We start from the raw sequence: 19,921 nt of genomic DNA, 5'->3' as shown, positions 1-19,921 counted from the left end.
AGAGGAAAGTGAAGGCAAAATGAAAGCTCACTGAACCGAATGATCAGTTGAGACGGGGATTATTTAACGCTAGCTGTTTGAAAATTAAAAACACCCAATTGGCCAAACCAAAAAACAATTTAAAAATTGAATAATATGAATAATTGAATTTTAATAATAATAATAACTTAATTTTTAGGCAAGAGTCTGAAAATTTCATTAGTATTTAAGCAGCATTGTTTGAAACAAAGTTCAGTCAGCAAGTGCAGATAGCATTGAAAAGATGAACTTTAACTGTTTGGTTGTAGTATTCCTCATTTTCGCTCTAAGCGAACTGACAGCGGTGAGTAGTTTATGAACATATAGTGTGTCTTAAGGAAATGTTATCCTTTTTATTGTGATCTTTAACAGGGTCAGTCAGCTAGTGATATGGCAGCCTACAAGCAAATGCAACAGGCCTGCATCAAGGAGCTAAATATTGCTGCAAGTGATGCCAATTTGCTGACCACGGATAAGGAGGTTTCCAATCCCTCGGAGTCGGTGAAATGCTACCATAGTTGTGTCTACAAGAAACTGGGACTCCTGGGAGACGATGGAAAACCCAATGCCGATAAGATCGTTAAGTTCGCCCAGCTCCGTTTTAGCAGCCTTCCCATTGACAAGTTGAAGGCTCTACTTAAAAGCTGTGGAGCCACCACAGCGTCCACCACCTGTGACTTCGTCTTCAACTATGAAAAATGTGTGGTTAAGGGAATTTAATCTTTAAGCGTAACCCTTCCAATCAGCACCCCGCTTAAAACAATAAAGTAATTTCAAGTGTTCAAAGCACACAACGATTAATCGTCCGGCTGGGGGTCTCATGCATTTAATTATGCAAATTGAAAACGCCGAATGACCTGGCACACGCATGAATATGGATTATAAGCGGTTTACGTGGACCATGGCCTGAAAGCCACAATTAAGCTGCGGCAAATTCTGGCTTCCATCCTACTGCAGCACACTGAATTGCACTTTCAAAGGCAACGTTTTTTAAAAACATCAATTCAGGCATAAGCGCAAATTAAAATCTGCCTTTTTAACACCTAAAAGTTTAAACTATAATTAAGATACTGTTACCCGATTCTGAAATTAGTTTAATAACAGCTAAATTTCTTTGGACTTCAACATTTTTGTTAGTAAATGAGAAAAGTGTCAAAGAAATGGTTTTTATACCCTTGCAGAGGGTATTATAATTTTGGTCAAAAGTGTGCAACGCAGTGAAGGAGACATCTCCGACCCTATAAAGTATATATATTCTTGATCAGGATCACCTCCTGAGTTGATATAGCCATGTCCGTCTGTCCGTCTGTCCGTCTGTCTGTCCGTCTGTCTGTCCGTCTGTCTGTTTCTACGCGAACTAGTCTCTCAGTTTTAAAGATATCGAATTGAAACTTTGCACACACCCTTATTTCCTTTGCACGCAGTATATAAGTCGGAATGGCCGGGATCGGCCGACTATAAGTTAGGAAGTTGGGATTTTCTATGGGTTTTATATTTGGCCAATTAATCCGACCTACCAAATTTCATAAGGATCGGACGACTATATCTTATAGCTGCCATATAACTGATTGATCGGAAATACCATAACTTTAGTGTTTGTTAAGTTAGGAAGTTGGGATTTTCTATTGGTTTTATTTTTGCCCAATCAATCCGACATATCAAATTTCATAAGGATCGGCTGACTATATTCTATAGCTGCCATATACATAACTGAACGATTGGAAATGCCATAACTTTGGTGTTTTTAAAGTTAGGAAGTTGTGATTTTTTATGAGTATTAAGAACGCATCATATGAATAATTTGGGAGAATATAATTTGCAGAATATTCTGCAAGGGTATTTCAAATTCGGCTCCGCCCGAAGTTAGCTTTCCTTTCTTGTTATATTTAAATTACCAAATGGAATTAACATAAATTGACTTCCAAAACCCTAAAAGTGCTGCACAGTGATAGCAGCATACCCATTTTATAATTTGTACATTCTTTTGACAAATCCATTTTCTCAATGATTTTGTTTTGATAAATTACATTTTTTTGAATTCATATTAAGTATCGATATTTAAGCATGATTTGTTGTATTCGATTTGTATAAGTTTTTAGCATATTAATAGTGTTATATTTCAAATATACTTTAATGGCGAACCGAATAAAACCCTCTGCAAGGATATAAAAATAAGATCTTACAACCCAATTCAGTTTATTAAAACAACAAAGTTAAATTTGACAAAGCATATATTTGAATCTAGCATATAAATGTATAAATTAATTTTCATTGAATATTTTAAAATGAATCACAATTTGCCAAACTTTAACTCCTGCACATCCTTTTAAGCCTTAACCTCGGTGGGCTTGAAGGTCTCGAAGCAGGCGTGCAACTTGACGGCGGTTTCGCACTTGTTCTCGCCCTTGACGGATCTGCACTTTTCCAGAGCGGCCTTGGTCTTCTCCTCGCCGAGGAAGGCGCCCAGTTTCTCCAGGACAACGGACTCCTGCAGCTCACCGTCCTTCAGGGTGCCCACCTTCTCGAAGAAGCAGTTGGCGAAGCACTTGATGTTCTCGGTGGGGTCCTTGAAGTCCTTGTTCTTGACCTTGGCCTTCTCCTCCTCGGTCAATTTCAGCTCGGCTGCGCACTGCTCACCATGCTGCTTGGCCAATGCCTTCTGGTCCTCGTTCAGTTCGATGGGCTAAAATAAATTTAGTATAAATTTAGTAATTGATTCAAATATATCTCAAAGAAAACACAAGTCTACAACTATAAAAAAATAAGTTCAAAAGGATTATTTAAAAGACTTAAAATCTATTAGGGTTATACAAAAACCTTTGAATAAGTAATTTATGTTTGATTTTGATTATAACGTTTTAAGTATCTATTTTTATTAAGAGAGGGAATCGAATTCAGAACATAAAATTGTAATGCCTTCAAAGGTCTTTAAACTGAAAACTACAACTTTCTGAATAACCAATGGATATTTGATATTGGATTTAAGGTTTTATGATGAGAGAGAGGAAAAGCAATCGGAATTCAGAATTCCTTTTTGCTTCCTTAACTTAAAACTCACCGAGGCAAAGGCCAGAGCCACAAAGACAGCACTCAAAGCGATCACAAAGTAGGAGTTCATGTTGAGAGTAACTATGACTTGCTAGAACGTTTGGGGAAGTTCTGATGTCGGACTGGGATGTGATCGCGGCTTTTATACCCGAATTCGGTGTCAATAAAAGCCGGTTTCTCTTTATGGCCCGGGGCAGTGATCCATCTAAGCCCAGCTGATGGGTTTTGGTTTTTGTTTTGGTTTATGTTTTGTTTTGTATCTCTGCCATTTCCTTTGGCCTAGCTGAGATTTGGTTTTTTATTTTTTGCCATCTCTTGGCCAGTACTTTCGTCTATTTGTGGCCTGCGGCCAGGTAGACAATCCGAAGTTATGGCCGCTATGAAAGCATGGTTCATTAGACCGCCTTCCCCGGCCGGGGGAATCGAATCAATTATACAAATAGAACGCAGACGTGGTACAGACAGGGACGCCTCAAGTGGTCTCGAGATCGGAGGTCGCTCAAGTTACAATCGCGTTCGGAGTTTTGGAGGTGGAGTTGCGGCTGCTCACTCATTATCGCGCCACTCTATCAAAAACTTTCCACTGCTCCCCATTCCAGGTGGCAGATCCCAAGCTAAAGCCAAGAACCCAAGACCCAAGAACCAAAGACGACGACCCGGTCGGATTCTGATTCAGATATATATCTGGGGGCGGTGAGGTGTGGCGCGTATTGAAAGTTGAGAAGCGCAAGGAGACAGACGACGACGGCAAAGTTTTTTCATTTGAATCCTATTATTTCAGCGTAGTTGTAATCTTATTATCCACGAGATGACAGCAAAATGACATTTAGAAAATTTCACGCTGTGTGAAATGTACAAAAAGAAAATACGGGAATGCAGGAAAGTCAGCCAAGCAGTGCGTGTGGGTGGTGATGGAATCGAAATGGAGCCGGAGTCGTAGCCAAGTCCGGAGTTTCCGATTGGGACTGCGAACTGTGGCCACACCAGCCCCATTCCCCCCTTCGGAAAAACCTTCGTCTACGTCTTTGAGTCGGGCGTGTTTTTCACAAGTTTTCCACTGACTGCCGCTGCTGCTGCTGCCTGTCGCTGCCTTCCTTTTAATTTCAATTCTGACATTTGTTTGTCTGCTGTCAAAATAAAGTAGCTTTGGCGCAAAAGAAATAAACCATAAGATTGCGATTGAAAATTTTCCAACCCACACGCAGCACCCCAAAACCCACACACCCCCCCCTGACCACCGAGTGCCTGAAACTTTTCGCTCTGACGCAATAATAATAATAAACTAAAGCTTGTTTGACTTCTCCGCAAATGCTTTGAAATCCTTGTGTGGTAATCTTAATTCAATTTGCTTGTGGTGGGGACAGTCGGCTTGAGTGATAAACTCTGGCGTTACACATGCAAAGAGTGATGGGACTAACGAAAAACCAGGAAATTTAATCTGAAAACTTTATCATAATAATGATTTTGATGGAGGGTGAATGATAAAAGCATTCTACAAATGTTTACAGGTGAGAGTTACTTTTTAATGGTATTTTTATAAAAATTTGTCTTTGTAAGGTTTTAATTTCTTAAAATTTATGCAACATGAATTAAGTAAAATGTTTTTAATGGCTTTTTTTTTGTTTTTACACCATGCATCAGCAAAAAAATGTTTTGTTTTTTATTTCACTCGAATTGTGGTTGAGTTTTCAGTTTCGAAATATATTTAATTTGAACACTCAATTTTAAACCATTATTTAAGTAATACATTTGTTTCACTTTGGTTAATTTTAATGACAAATTAAAAACAACTAGAACCATATAAAAATGTAATGCAGAGTTTATATGTAAAGTCTAATTAGTCATTTTGAAATTTTGATAAAAACAAAATTAATATCTCAAAATTCTTGTACATTTTTTTTGTGAAAACTTTTCAGAATCATTAAACAAGACAAAATGTAATATTTGTTTAAGCTTATTTCTAATGAACAAGAACTGACATTGGGATGGCTTTCTCTATAGGGCACAAAGCAAAACCATGAAGAGCATAATCAGTCTACAAACCCCCGTCCGAGGTCGCCCCTTCAGCTAGAAATTAAGTACAATTTTCATTTTAAATTAAGCTGCCACGGCATCCCCGCAGCGCAGATCCTGCTCAGCTTTCGACGTCATTAATCACCACAGAAGCAACAACATGCTGGCCAAAGAGCATTTGTCAGAGACTTTTGGGTTACTTTCTTCGGTGGGGTAGAGCATTTTCTAATCGCCCCCATGGAAAAAAGTAAAAAAAAAACAGAGTTGGAAAAGTTGCGCCCAAGAATCAGCCCGTGTACACATGTCAGTTGGATGGGTGGGGGGGTTTTGGAAATCTCCCCCAACTATGAAACCTCCTGAACGACGAAGGCCCACCTGTCTGAGTTTTATTTCTGTGAGAAAAATGGTCGCTAAATTTGCGTGAAAAGGCAAATAATTTAAAATTCCCAGGGGTTCTAAATAAGTAAATTTAAATTGCATTTGTATGCGTTCCAAATTTGTGCTTCTCCTGTTTTTTTTTTTGCCGAGGGTTGGAGGTTTTTGGATTGTGTGCTTTGGCCACAGCAAAGTTTTTGTTGCCACCGTTGCCGTTATAAATTTGCGTGTCAAAAGCGACGAGGTGAAGGTTTTTCCGGTTTTTTTGATGTTTCGCATATGCGGAAGGAAGCTCTCCCCAATCCCCAGCCACCCCCCTCCACCTCACCCCTTTCCGTGTGTCTATGTGTTTGGCCAAATGTTAATGTCCTTATCAGCGCTTCAGCATTTTTACATGTGTCCGCATTTGAAATATGCGGCAGTGGGAAATGTTTTTCTGGCACTTTGCATGCACCCATGAACGAAAAGCCGGGCTGGGGATTTTCTTTTTGCCGCTCCTGTTGCCGCCGCTTCCGCTGCAGTTGATGTCAAGTGTCAAGTGTCGGACAGTTGAAGTTATTTATTATAACGACAATTACGCCAAATGCTGGCCAACAGCTCACGTCAGAGGGTTTCTGCGGGTTCCTATGGCCATAATTACATTTCCCACGAATGGAAATTAGAAAATGCCGAAAAAAGGAAACGGAAGTGAGCGAACTTCGCGATGGTGTGTGCAATATGTGCTCTGTTATTGCCTCTGCCACGCCCACACACACACACATGCCAAGTCCTTTTATCGGAGTCCCGAGTATCCATCGTCTCAATCGAAATCACCCTATCCCCCGAAATCGGTGAAATTTGCTAATGTAATGATGCTTAAAAGTGTTTCAAAGTATTGCTTTTCCTTGTTTATTTTTATTTAAATGCCAGCATGTGTGGACTGTGTGTGTGTGTGTGTGTGTATGGGGGCGTTTGATTGAATTGAAAATGCTTTTGCCAAAAAATTTCCATTCGCCTTCGATGGCTGTCTGTTCTCGTCTACGTTTCCGCCCCCCTTTTTGCTCGTTTTATATTCAAGGGTTGAGGCACGTTCCGAATAATTTGCTAAATTGCTTAAAGCATGTGACTGGCCGGATTGAAATGTACGGAAGCCTCAAAAACATTAATAGCCGCACTGGACTTTGAATTTAATTTGGCCAAAATCTCAGTCTAGACTAATTGGGGACGCTTGCATCGTTATAATGTGTGTTTTCTACCTTTATTGCCAGCCATAACATTAAATTTACATTAACTACTCGAATGACTAAGATGTTTTTGAGAGGGAATCCCAATTAAAATTACCTAAATTGTCATTACAAATAAAGTAAACTGAATACGCTACTTAAAAGCGTTGTGATTCCCCTATCTTATTAAATTTTGGTTCAGTTTAATATTTGGAATAATTTATTATCTAATTAGGTTCCAAAAGTCTAAACATGATTAACAAACACAAACAATGAGAGGAAAGATAATATCGTTAAGTTAATATTATAATTATAAGGGGACTTGATAAACGTATGTATATGACAACTAATAATAAATTATATCTATTCAACGTCATCCCAAAAATTGTATCTCTTTGAATTTCAAGAATTAATTGGATAATCAAAAGCTTTAAGATAGGAAAAAGCGATAAGTTTAAATGGGTAACAAAAATATTTATTGTGAATACTTATTATTTTCACTTCTCATAAAATCCTAAAAGATATTGCACTTTAATAACCTTAATAGCAAACATAAATCTTGAATTCTATGGTTCCGCAATTAGTTAGTCAGAATTATCCCTATAAAATGCCATCTGCAGCCAGGTGCATTTCCCAGCTCTAGCGCCACTTCAACTTTTCATTTTGAGCCACTCGAGCATGTCGATACACACACTTGTGGCCACAACCTCAGCTTCCAAGGACTCTTTCCTTTGGCTAAGTTCAATGCCATAAGTCGCTGTCGCTGGCGGAGGTTCCTACTTTTTTTTACAGGGTTTTTGTGGCTCTAATTCCATGTGTTCTGTGGGCATATTTAACGAGCGCCTGCTGTGCCACTCCAGCCACTATAATATGCCAAATTAAAACTTTAACTAGCGCGCCGAGAGTCCTACAGCGTCAGCATAAAGAGCAAGTGCAGCAGAATAGCAGTGCAGCAGTATAGCAGAACAGCCAGCGACAGACTGTCATCATTATCATTAACAGACACACACACCCGACTCGCTTTCGCACCTTATCCGGCGCTTATGACACTGAGAGAAAAAGTTTCTTAAGAAAATCATTATTGGTGAATGCTTATCATTCGGTTAAAATTCATATACAAAACTACATTGTCAAGGTACTTAAAGATTGTACGGGTTCTATGTTTAATAAATAATATTTAAGAAAAAAAGTATATCTCTATATATATATGTAATTGTAAGTGTATTGTGGTATATAAACATTCTGGATATCATAATTTGGACTGGGATACTTTTTATAGGTTGTGATTCTCCTTTTAATTCCAAACTGGTTTCAGCCAAAATTGCATTGGACAAATGTATTAATTTATTTATTTCTTTTGTTATCCGTTAAAAAATAAAGCTGCAAAATAATAGAACTAGTAGTTTGATTACATTAAAATAAGAAATTTTTTCATTTCGTATTTGAACCCTAGGAGAACAGTTATTAAAACCCCCTTTACAGCCTTGATAAACACCAATAATAAAATACAATTTAGTAAAGATAATTTGTTTTGTTTAAATACACTAAATTAGACAGCACTATAATTTATAATCTAGGACCATAAAAAATAATTTAATTTTAATGTTAATTTGTCTAGATTGAGTTTTAATTTTTTTATCAGTGATTCAGTGCTGCTTTGGTGGTATTATTGTCGCTGTAGTTGGCACTGAAGTGGCCGCCATGAAACATTCGCCCAAAAGTGACAGAGTCGTTGGGAAAATGGGGGAAAAGCTCGACGATGAGGTGCAGCTTCCGCTGCAGTTTGTTTTTGTTTTTCCTGCTCTTCGCAGACGGCTTAGTGGCAAAGGCAACAGAATGTGGCATGTATGTGAGTGCGAGGGCATCCGATGTTAGTGCCGCATAAAAAACAAAACGAAGGCGTTAATCTTTCCAACAAACCTAGTCCGTCTACATAACTTTGCTTGCACTTTGGCCTAACATAATTTATGCACTGCAACTAGACATAAACTATGCGAAAGGGGGCGTGGCAGCCGCCCAGTAGCATACGTAATTACACACTTTGGGATAATGTCAGAGCTTTAGTGGCAGCCACTTTTGCATCATTGTGAATGTGAAGCACAGGAAATGAAGCAGGAAAGGCAAAAAACAATCAAGAATGCTGAATAAATAAAGCCAGGAAATTGTATACAAGAGCCAACAAGAGGAATTATCGTTTTGTCTCCATGGAAAACAATTCAGGTGTTAAGAAATTAAATACTTTTAAATAACTGTTAGAATTGATTTCAAATGAAGCTAATTCTTATTTATATGAAAATGTGAAGGAATGTGCAATAAAATAAAAAGTCATATTTCTTAAATGCATTGCCATTCAAATATTTATAGTTTCAAAAGGGGAGAAACATTATGATATGCTGTTAAATTAAATAGTTATTCTATTCTATTTATTTTATTGTATTTGCCTAAATTTTTAACAAGGAGACAATAAATTTTAATTGGAAAGTTGTATTTACTTTACAGCATTAACCTTTTCGAACAAATTTTGATGCTGATTAAACCAAGAGTGAGATATATTTCTTGACAGAAAATTTGAATTTAAACTGTAAGTCGTTTTTTAACAATCAGTTTCAATGGAACTGTATCTGTCTTAATAAAATAGTCCCATTGCCTAATTAGCCAATTAGCACAAAACCGTTTTCGGCCATAATTGGCAATTAAAACAGCAAAATTTCGCAATGCCTCAATTTTATGGCTATCGGTGAGGCAGAACAATCAAAGTGTTCTTCTATTGACAACCAAACCCTTGAGCTTTGTTCGAAGCACTAACTAAACCTCAGAATTCGCTCTTTAGATTTTCCGATTTTTCACTCAATATAGCGACGCATGCGCTTTGCTAGTACCACAACTGAACGCCATGAGGAAAAGTGGCGCCAGTGTGATGGGAGAAACTCAATTTATTGGTTCTTTCAATTCTCGGCTTTATAATTTCTCTTTTTTTTTTTGGGACTCTTACTTGGCCAGCTGATTTCCCGAAGTTGGGGCTAAACATCGCGCCTCCACCGCCTAAAAGCGTGCTTCGGTTTTTCCTTTCAGGTTTTCCCTTGACTGTATTTCCCTGCTCCTCGGGAAAATGCCTTGGGTTGAGTTGAGTTTTGGGTTCGTTATTTGGGGTTGGGTGGGGGTTTTTCGGGGTTGGGTGACCGGGAGCAGCGACTCTTTGTTGCTTTTGTTGCCACTCTCCTCCTGCTTTCAATTCAATTTTTCGCCAGCTGTTGTGCTTAATTTGAACTTTAAGCATTTTCCTTGTTGTTGTTTGGGCATTTCCGGCTTTAATGCGACGCCCGTTTCTGCGGCTGGGCGACAACCCACTGCGAATGAGAATGCGAATGGTGAGTGAAGAACCGATTTACCAGCATTGAGAAGTCCTTTGTGGGTCAACCAGTCGGCCTTTTAACCGCTAATGAAGACTTATTTCGCTGCCGAGCCGAGGCAATGCACTTATTTATGGTTAGGCCGGAGTATACGTATTTCCCATCCGAAATATGGACCGGTTGACAGTATAAATAATGTGTTCCTTTGCCAGAATTTATGGCACTTGTATGTCTTCTGGTCTTCGGCATCCACTTGGCTGCTATAAATTAGAGCGCCGACCAGTCCGACCTTAAATGTGATGTGCGTGTGTGTGTGTGGCTCCAGGATCTCCACCCCCTGCCCCACTCCCACACACACACACACACACACACAAACATTTCCGACACGCAACAAAACACACAGATAATATTGGTACAATTGTATTGGAAAGCAACCGCCGTGTGGCAGTGGCTTTTGAGGTTTTAAAGCGTTTTGAGGTGACACATAATGATTAGCCAGCCATTAATTGCTTAGCACTCTAGGCACTCGATTACACTAATTAGGCGGCTTATTATCCTGAAACATATACATTTACAGAAGAACTTCCTTGAGGCAGAAATCCTTAAAACTATTTTCTTTGGTAAATTCGTTGTTAAATTCTTATGAAATCGTGCAGCACAGGCAGCAGGGTCGTCGAGGTCCATGGTGATGGTGAGGCGGTCCATGATGATGCGGTGGTCCATGGTGTCCTCCATGATGCGGTGGTCCACCATGACCATGACCGCCGGGTCCTCCAGGTCCTCCATGTCCTCCAGGTCCTCCGTGTGGTGGTGGCATTTTTCAAATACTAGCGTTTACTTCGAACAACGTGCGAATGGGTCCAACTCTTATAGGCAACTAAATCCCCACTTGGCAGTGCAAATCTTATCGAGACTCAACTTATAAAGATACCACCTATCTAATCTGTTTTTGTATAACTTGCTAATCGATAAACGTATTTATTAGCACAAACATTGGAATATTATGATGACCATAGCCATGAGTAAGACCTTGTAAATGCCTGAAGCGAAGTTAGTCATAGCCAATAAAATGAGGAAAACCCCTCTAAGGTTCTGTCCATAGATAAGCATCTAAACCATTTTGCTTTGATATTTATTCGGTGCGTCAAGTTTGAATGAAAAGTTTGTTGAGCAAACAATAAGATAGAGTTGTGGAACTTCAAACTTAATGAAATTCAATCACCACTTTTATACGGAATTCCGTTTACCTGATTATAATATAACAGTTTTCTTAATGTTCCCACTTCACTGTTAGTAATGTAAACTCTCAAGATAAACTATATTACTTTTAAAGTTAATCTTTTGAAAGGTGCGCCTAGTCTTACCAAAGGTTTCATTGAGCAGCTGATAAGATAAGGCTCCCAAAATAAGTATAATTTAGGCAGAATTCGAGGTTTTATAAAACCAAATCGATCACCTCCAATCTCTGAAATTCCCTATAAAAATGTTTGAAAGCTTCACGGAATATTTGGTTTATTGGATTTCCCTTGAACTCAAATTCAAATTGTACTTTATTTACTGCCTTTCTTATACCATTCAATGGAACTTTATTTACTGCTTTACCAATTCATAGATTTAACTATTCTGACTTTGTCAATTTGCCAATGAGATAGGTATAGTGCATAAGCCTCAATACGACTGAAATAACTTGATTTTCATTCCAGATTAAGCCAATCGTGGCCATGTAACTATTTACTTTCCTCATGAAATGACCCAGAAAAGTATTGCGCAAATTCGGCAGCCAAGTGCAGGGCACTTTGCAAGAAAACGGTTGGTGAAAGACCAATGGCTTGGCTTTTTGAATTCAATTAATTTTATCTGCATCAGTTTTTCTTTATAATCGCATCAGAGGGCAACTCACATGCGAAACGGAAAAGGCAAAGGAAGTTTCCCCAAAAAGGACCGCAGCACAGCTCGTAAAATGTATAAAGTCATTGCGAAAGCCAATTTGTATATCAGCGTTGGCGGCTGAGGCCCTCCGATTATCAAACTGCGAAACTTACTTAAAATGCCCTCAAAAAGGGGGAGAGTTTTGCGATGGGAGTTAGTCCTGCTTTCATGGTAACAATTACATTTCACAGATTTTCGTTTGGGGTCGCGTGTGCCGTTGCATGTTGTTGGTGCGGTCGCATTCGCGTCCGCTTTTCGCGTCCTTTATTTCGGGCTTAAAGGGGCTTACATTATCGCCGGGTTGGCAAAAGGCGGCCAAAACCGGCAACCAAATTTCCACTCAACTCCTGGCGGCTGATGGGCGACGTCTAAATATGAGAATGTTGTGTGAAAATGTTTAAAATCCACGCGAGCCTCTCCGAGCGCAAATGCTTAGCACGCCATAAGTGTCAGCCAGCGAGGATTGCCTGTGGTTTTCCCAGTGTATTTTCCTCTGGGTGAATGTGTGGGTTTTTGTCCTGGCCAAGGAGTGGCCACTTTTGCATACCTCCCCCGCCCTGAAAATGGCGTGGCGGGCGCTAAGAAAGGAAGTAAATAGTGGAAAAGGCATAAATAATAGCAAATAATACGGCGACAATGCGCACAAATTTGCCGCTAAAGTGTAGTCATTGTCGGGTCCTTCGTGGCGCAAAAAAAAAAGAAGAAAAGTCCTGTGCGTGAGCTAAGCCACAGGACCTGCCTTTGCTTTTTGCATGATTTCGCTGTTTAAATTTATTACACATTAGATTTATGATCGCGTTGAGTTGTTTTCCCCACAACCCCTCCCTGCCGTCCAGCACTTATCACTGGCCATTGTGGTGGCTTTAATTTCATTGTTACAACTTCTATTTGAACTGGGTGTGAAGCATAATTTATAGGTGGCCGTGTGGTGTGTGTGGTGTGTGCGAGTTTTTAAGTGATTTCTTTCGCTCGGCTGCCACTGGGCATGCACAATTATTGGGTGGCCTGTGTGCCACTTCTGTCACTCGCCTTGCGGTCGGATTTCCACAGTCGTTTTTGCCTTCCCCCATTTTTGCCCGGTTTTCCCATTTAATCACAGGTTTTGGATAGCCTTGCGTGGCTTTTAAGCGCTTATTAGAAGTGTGACAGAATTCGAAGTTGAAGAGGAAACGGAGACGCCCCTCCACTTGCCACATCCATTTGCCACACACGAAGGCCCACTATAATAACATGGGGCCACCAGAAGTTGTGGCCAGGCATACAAACATTTCTGTAAATAATGCTAGAAATAAGTGAAAACTTTTGTCAAAATAGTAATTTAATGTTTCAGGACACTATCAGAAAATATTCTAAGAGAATAAAGGAAATCAGGTTACTTTAAATACTACAAATATGAGACAAATCCTTTAATATGCAAGACATTATAACAGAAAAACTTACTTATTTTTGAATCATCTTACCTTTGACTTTAAGTATTCTTAAAGAGTTTAAATTTTAACGTCTATCACATTCTATACTTTGTGTAGTCCACAACTCACTTGTGTTTTAACCTTTGTTAAATTTATAGTACAATTTATCATCCCAGTTTTATTAACATATTAACACAAATTTTGCACATACCCCATTTTAACAGCGCGAAGTCGCAAAATAAGAAGATTCAGGTATAACCAATATATGTTAATAAGTTTGTTTCAATTTTAGTATTCTATAAATTTAGGTGATTGAAGTGACCAATACAAGAAGACAAAATGACGTCGATTGTGGAGATGCCAAAGGCGAATTTGGACGAGGCGGTTCCAATATGGATGAAGATAGACTGGTCGGACGAGGTGCTCCACGATATTTATCGGGACTGGGGAACCTACTATTCGCGTCGCCGTCGTGAGAACTTCGCGTTGCATTATTTAAACAAGGCACTCGCCCTGGAGCCCTTGGATCACATGACTTTGTACAAACGATGCCAGAGCAAGAGGAAGGCTGCCCAGATGCTAGGAGCTCTGGCCGACAGTCGGGATGCCGCCAGTGAGTTTATCAAGGGGATTATATAGCTACCAAACTATAGAAAGATTTAAAAAATACTATAAGTTTGTACTTAGTGGCAAGGTCATTTAATCTTTAATTTATTATTTTGAATTCCCTTTCTATGCCTTGCAATAGGTAAGCAAAAGTTGTAATATCATCTAGGTAATTTATTACAAAAATGTTCTATACAAATTATTTATCCAAGTAATTAGTTACCTACAAATCTTTAAATATGCCCCTTTATTTAATGTTAATATTAATTGGATTTCTACAGAGCTTGCTCTTAAGGTGGATGGTGAGGAAAGGGCCATTATTAATCTGGACATTTGTGACGTGCTGTACGAGTTGAACCAGTTCGAAAACAGCAAGGCCGAAATTCACAATAATATGCGAGTTTTCATTGGCAACAAAAGAAAGAGCTTCGTGCAGCGCCAGCTGGTGGTAAGTTTTTAATAAATCAAAAAAATAATCAAAAAAAATATTTTAAAAATAACGAATCATCAATCATAAAACAATACCACAAAAATATGAATACCTTTTTCGAGCATTTCGGGGTCTATTATTTAAGGCATTAAGAGACTCATGGTTTAAGCAAAATCAATATGTTTTTTCAGTAAGGAGGGCCTAAAAAGTAAAAAATATATCTCTCCTGCTTTGATTTATGCACGCATTGCTTTTCTTAATTAAATCTAATTTAATCTATTTACTTCTCCCTAGGTGGACGGAGTCATAAAAGATGTGACTGGTGAGGCGATGTCGGCCTTCTTCACGAAGAATCTAAAGACGGTCAACATTGTGCACGACCTGATCAAGGAGAAGGAAAGGATCGACAATCGACCCCTGTGGAAGGTTCTGAAGGAGCAGGGAAAGTGCGATGTTCAGAGTATTCCGGAGGTCCAGGAGGAGATGCTGTCGCCGATGGAGATTGCACGCAGAAAGCGGGCCTTCAACATCTACCACCAGTCGTACATCAACGACTCCTGGATCGACGTGCTCTTCATGAAGATGCTCTGCAAGAATCCCAACCTTTTGCTGCCCCAGTGCAAGGAGTCGTCCTACTTCCTTTACAATCTCTCCAGCAAACAATACGAGATCGTTCGCAAGTTTATGGTGAGCTAGGATCATTCGGGAGTTTCCAGCTGGCGATCCTAATCCTATAGTTTTCCCATCTGTAGAAAATGCTGCAATCCCGGTGTCCTCTCTACCTGGTCAATTACCTGAAGTACGGCAATAAGGCAATGTCGGACAGATACCGCGAGGCTTACCTCTTCCGCGTACAGTATCAGACACATCGAAACATGAACCAGGCTCTGAAGCAGATTCGCGTTCTTCGCAAGGCCAAGAAGGTGCAGGTGAGTCGGGGAAATTCTTTCAACATCTGTCATATTTAAAATAGGATTAAACCTTTATTGGTAGAGAAAAGAGGCAACACATTTGGTCGGGACACTTGATTATAGCGTTAGTTTAATAAGCCAGTAAATTCAAATTATTAATCTTAAGCTGAAGATCCAGGTTAACTACCTTTTTTCTTTGTGTGTTTGGAATAACGTGTATTTTTAAATGTTTTCAAATAGCAAAACCTAAAGAAATATTTTCCTAACCCACAGCAATTGGCCAAATTCGTGGAGGAGCTGATGGGCACCTATGTGGTATTAAAGACGGCTCGAGTGATGTGCTGGAAGTTCGAGTTCCTTAACGAAGTGTACAACACAATGGCTTTGACTCTGTCCGAGCAACTCCGAGTGCCAAAAGGCTTCACGTCCCAAGGAAGTAATGCCATACTTAGGCTGCTGCATCTGCCAGTGGAAAGGGTGAAGGATTTCGTATCGCTGACATTTGGAGATCGACAGCCAGAGCCTGAGGGCAACGATCCAGCAACCTTGAGAGCTAAGTAAGAGTCAAATTGGCAATTGAAAACAACAAATTCTCATATATCCCTAAACTTCACAGGAAGCTAACTGCTCGCCTGGAACATCGAATGATTTTTGCCAAGTATTCAATCGAAAAATGCTATTTGCTGCACCAGATTTCCCAGTCGTATTTGGACCAGGGACGTCATTCCGAGTGTGCCTTCAATGCTCGGAAAGCTATTAAAGGTAATTCAATGAAGGAAATCCATGATATCCTTAGGTTCAGCTCTTCATATTCAAACATTTTTTGATCCAGCTTGAGTCATTTATGATTTCCTTTTTAAAACCCTCAGAAAGCAAGAACTGCAATAGCAATCTATGGAAGTTCCTCAGCGTTGTGCAGATAGTCAAGGCGAATGCCATCCTGCACAAGTTGGAACAGACTAGGGAGGCCCTGGATGATGCTCTACCCATTGCCCAGAGCCTCAAGACTCAGGAGTTGATATTCTTTATCGAGACCTGCATGATGTGCAACACCGAGGATTCGATCAACAAGCGGGCCACCCTAATGCAGGCCCGAAGGGAGAGCAAGGCCGAATCTGTGGCCACCCACTCCTTGGTTAGTGGTCAGGATAATGAAGAATCCAACCCATCTTAGTTTGTCGATATAATATTTAACAATTCTTTTATTTTCTTCACCATTTTTTTGAGTAAACTTACACTTGCAAATAAATATTTCACAAATGTGTATAAATTTCCTTTCACTTTAAATTGGGGGAAAAAATAGGGTTTATCTTCTGCCATTTAGAAATAGAAAAGGAGCGACCTAAAAAAATTTACAAAAGTAAGAATTCGTTTTTAACTTTAATAGCAAAACGATTACCGTAAATTCAATTACAACTTTTGTAGCACATATTTTGGTGCCTTTCGTTTACTGAAGAAGGTCTATTTGAAGTAGGTTTAAATATTTACATACAATTCAAGGTTTTTTGTATTCCTAAGTTAATTTACGTTGACCCGTGTGGGCATAAAACTTAAGTGATTTTACTTGGTATTGTGCACTTAACATTTATGTTTAAACTAAAGCTTATCCCACGTTAAGTTCGTAATGCATTTGCTATCTTCATGGCCAGCAATAAAATGGCGACGTGTGATTAAAACTTTTATTTTGTCCCACATTTTAAGCAACGCAACGCACCGCGAAGACACACACACAAACGAATACCTGGAGAAAGGTGTCGTAAAAATTCTATCAACTCGATTAAATTATAACAAGTGGATTTTCATGTTTTTGTGCCGCATTTATGTGTTTTTATTGTGCTAATTTTATGCCAGTCCTGGCGTGGTGAACACCTCAAGGAGCAGCTCCTTGGGCAATTTCGGCGGAGAGCTGCCACACACAATCGCACACACACACATCTGTGAACGTGTGTGTGCGGATAGGCACCTGGCACCTGCAATAATACTTGGCACACATTTAGTGGCAGCATTTAGTGGCACACTGCGGTCTGCGCGCCAACGACGAAGTTCATTCTTGGGACATTTCCACTCTGGCCTTCCTGCTGCCGCCACACTTGCCAAAGTTTTTCGGCCTTCGCCCCCTCACCTGCCACTTGCCACCTCGCACCCACCACCCATCACCTACCACCACCCACCAACCAAAAAATACCTGGTTTGGTGGACTCGCTCGGCTTTTGTCTTATCAAAGTTTTTGGCGCGCATGTGTTTATGCCACAAATGGCACTTTTGCGGCAGCGCATTTTATTTTTTACTGCCACTTTTCGCCATTTTGCTTTATCATTTTTATATGTATTGTGTATATAATATATGTGCGTGAGTTTATATAGAAACAAAGGCTGATAGGCTTGGTCCTGACCTTAGTTCAACTAACCATTAGTCTTTGCGTCAACGCTGCGTATACTCTATTTACGAGCCTTCATTTGTAACTTTTCCTCATAGACTTTTTAACGAACAGGTCATAAAATAAACTTTAAATGAATGGTACATTTAAGTCAAAACAATGCTAAATTGATTATTTCATGATCATTATATCTTCGCACCATTTCCCGGTTAACGTAAAAAATATTTAAAGGCACTTTTATCCTGAAACACAGCGATAACGTTTAAGGATCTTAATATTCCATAATGTTTATTTAATTTTTATTTTTTTTACTTCGATATAGCCTATACTGCCCCTAGATTCTTAAGTAAAATCAGAGATATTGCTGTACTAAGCATTCCGCAACTAATAAATCTGCTTGAACCCCATTAACCCTTTAGTTATGTTCTCCCATTCGAAGGAAAGTAATGACTCAATTAGTTGACTGCTTATATAGAGTAGAGGAATTTAAATTGCCGCCTAGTTCGTTTTTATTATCCTCGAGGAGGAGGGTGTCCCATGGCGAAAGGTATGCAAGCCAACTAATGACCCCGTATTTATATGACAGGGGAAAGTTTATAAATATTTATGGGCTCCTCTGTTGCTTCACCTTCGACTGCTGTTGTTATGGTTGTTGCTTGCTTTCATCAAGCTTAAACTCATTTGCTTATTTTAAAATTCCAAACAGGCGTAGTTTCATTTTTGACACCCGGCATTCGCCAGGCCAGTCCCCCCAAGTCCCCCAATATTCCCCATCCATTCCTTTTTTAGGGATCTGCCGCACGTTGTTGCCATTGTCACGCACACACGTACTATATTTTTTACGCGCATATCATATTACACCCTCCATACACACAGGACATTCCCTTGGCTTAAAGGACCCGACCCCTTTCCCTTTTCCCAGCCAAAGGGGATGCTTCTGGGATGGATCCATCGGGGTTTTTGGGGCCCAGTCGAAGTAAATAGAATCACGTACACTAATTATCAACGCCATTGCACGAAGGGCGCTCAAAAATATATATTTTTATTAATTTCAGCAAGGTAACGCCCCTCCATCTGTGGTGTTGGGTGAAATTTTTAATTGAGATCCCCGTTTTATGATAGCAACGAGGAACTATTCGCCCCGAAATTGATATGGCTGCTGATGCTGATGGGGCCACTTGGATGGCTGGTTTCGAATGCAAAGTGCGTCGTCGGATATAGTTCTGAGTGCCCAGATAAGGGGGCATATATAATTAGCTGCCCCATTTGGCATTATGCGACATTAGCGTGTTTCAAGTTTCCCGTGATAGTTTGTGTAATGTGACTCATTCAATTGATAAACTCAGGCGGGAATTAGTGGGCCGACTTAGGTGTAATAAAAGTTGAAATTCTGCTCCAAACTAAAGATAAATTAAAATGCAAATGAAGCGGCAGGTTGGGGAATCGGTAATTTTAGAACAGATAGATTAAAAATTTGGCTTCAAAACTATAAAATTCAATGTTTGGGTATTATATTACAAGTAAACCAATTACTGCAGCTTAAAGCTATTTCTAAGTGCAAAATAAGATATTAATGACGTAGTTTGGTAGATTGCAAGAAAGACCTTATCTTAGATAAGACATTATAAAGCAAACCAGATTAGATTATCTGTAGCTTTATCGGATTTTCTTCAGTGCATGAAGAAATGGCTATGTTTATTTGAACAAAAATATTCCCCTGTAATTTTTACAAAAATATCATCTAATAAAGTACCCATCGATTTTTTATTTCCTTATCAGCCGGCTGTGTGGACAGTCAAGGTGAGATCACAACGAGTCGCTATGTACTTCACACAAATCCCTGGTTACTGATAAGAGTTCCAGTGTAGCTTTTATCTATAGATAAGACTCATAGCGTAATAGAAACAAATTGGCGAGAGCCCGGTTATAATAACACAATCCGTCTATTATGATCAGTGCAGAACTAAACGCGTGCCGTGCAACAGGTCTACTTTTAATATACAACGAATTACTGGATAATTAACAATCAAAATGGACCATAGAACCCGCGTAGTGGAGGTGGTGCAAGTGGCGCCCCAACCGGCGACCACGGTCATCGTTGAGTCACCTCCTCCACCCCCTCCCCCAAAAGAGAACGGCTGCTGTTGCTGTCCTTGTTGCCCCTGTTGCTGCGGATGTGGCGATTGCTGTTGCTGCTGCACCATCATGTGAAGAAATCAAAGGACCTCAGATCCCTTAATGCGTTACGTTAAA

The 19,921-nt window shown here is 39.7% G+C and overlaps 3 protein-coding genes across 3 annotated transcripts; 2 read left to right on the top strand and 1 right to left on the bottom strand.

Moving 5' to 3' along the window:
• Nucleotides 1-238: 238 nt before the first annotated feature.
• Nucleotides 239-766, top strand: LOC108050762 (general odorant-binding protein 56a). Its single transcript, XM_017132599.1, has 2 exons — nt 239-322; nt 391-766. Exons 1-2 carry the CDS (start codon nt 263-265, stop codon nt 736-738), a joined length of 408 nt encoding a protein of 135 aa, XP_016988088.1. The 5' UTR covers nt 239-262; the 3' UTR covers nt 739-766.
• Nucleotides 767-2,231: 1,465 nt separating this feature from the next.
• On the bottom strand, nt 2,232-3,188 carry LOC108050748 (general odorant-binding protein 56a). Its single transcript, XM_017132582.2, has 2 exons — nt 3,077-3,188; nt 2,232-2,701 (listed from the first exon to the last, which is right to left on the bottom strand). The coding sequence occupies exons 1-2, from the start codon at nt 3,134-3,136 to the stop codon at nt 2,345-2,347; spliced, it is 417 nt and encodes a 138-aa protein (XP_016988071.1). The 5' UTR covers nt 3,137-3,188; the 3' UTR covers nt 2,232-2,344.
• A 10,256-nt stretch (nt 3,189-13,444) lies between these two features.
• LOC108050749 lies at nt 13,445-16,553 on the top strand. The gene is made up of 8 exons (XM_017132583.1): nt 13,445-13,596; nt 13,653-13,957; nt 14,232-14,398; nt 14,675-15,067; nt 15,133-15,309; nt 15,565-15,848; nt 15,908-16,053; nt 16,161-16,553. Exons 2-8 carry the CDS (start codon nt 13,684-13,686, stop codon nt 16,463-16,465), a joined length of 1,746 nt encoding a protein of 581 aa, XP_016988072.1. The 5' UTR covers nt 13,445-13,596; nt 13,653-13,683; the 3' UTR covers nt 16,466-16,553.
• Nucleotides 16,554-19,921: the final 3,368 nt, after the last annotated feature.

This window comes from Drosophila rhopaloa, unplaced genomic scaffold (assembly GCF_018152115.1).
Source record: "Drosophila rhopaloa isolate 14029-0021.01 unplaced genomic scaffold, ASM1815211v1 contig_115, whole genome shotgun sequence".
NCBI lineage: Eukaryota > Metazoa > Arthropoda > Insecta > Diptera > Drosophilidae > Drosophila > Drosophila rhopaloa.
This window is presented reverse-complemented; position numbering and strand designations above follow the sequence as displayed.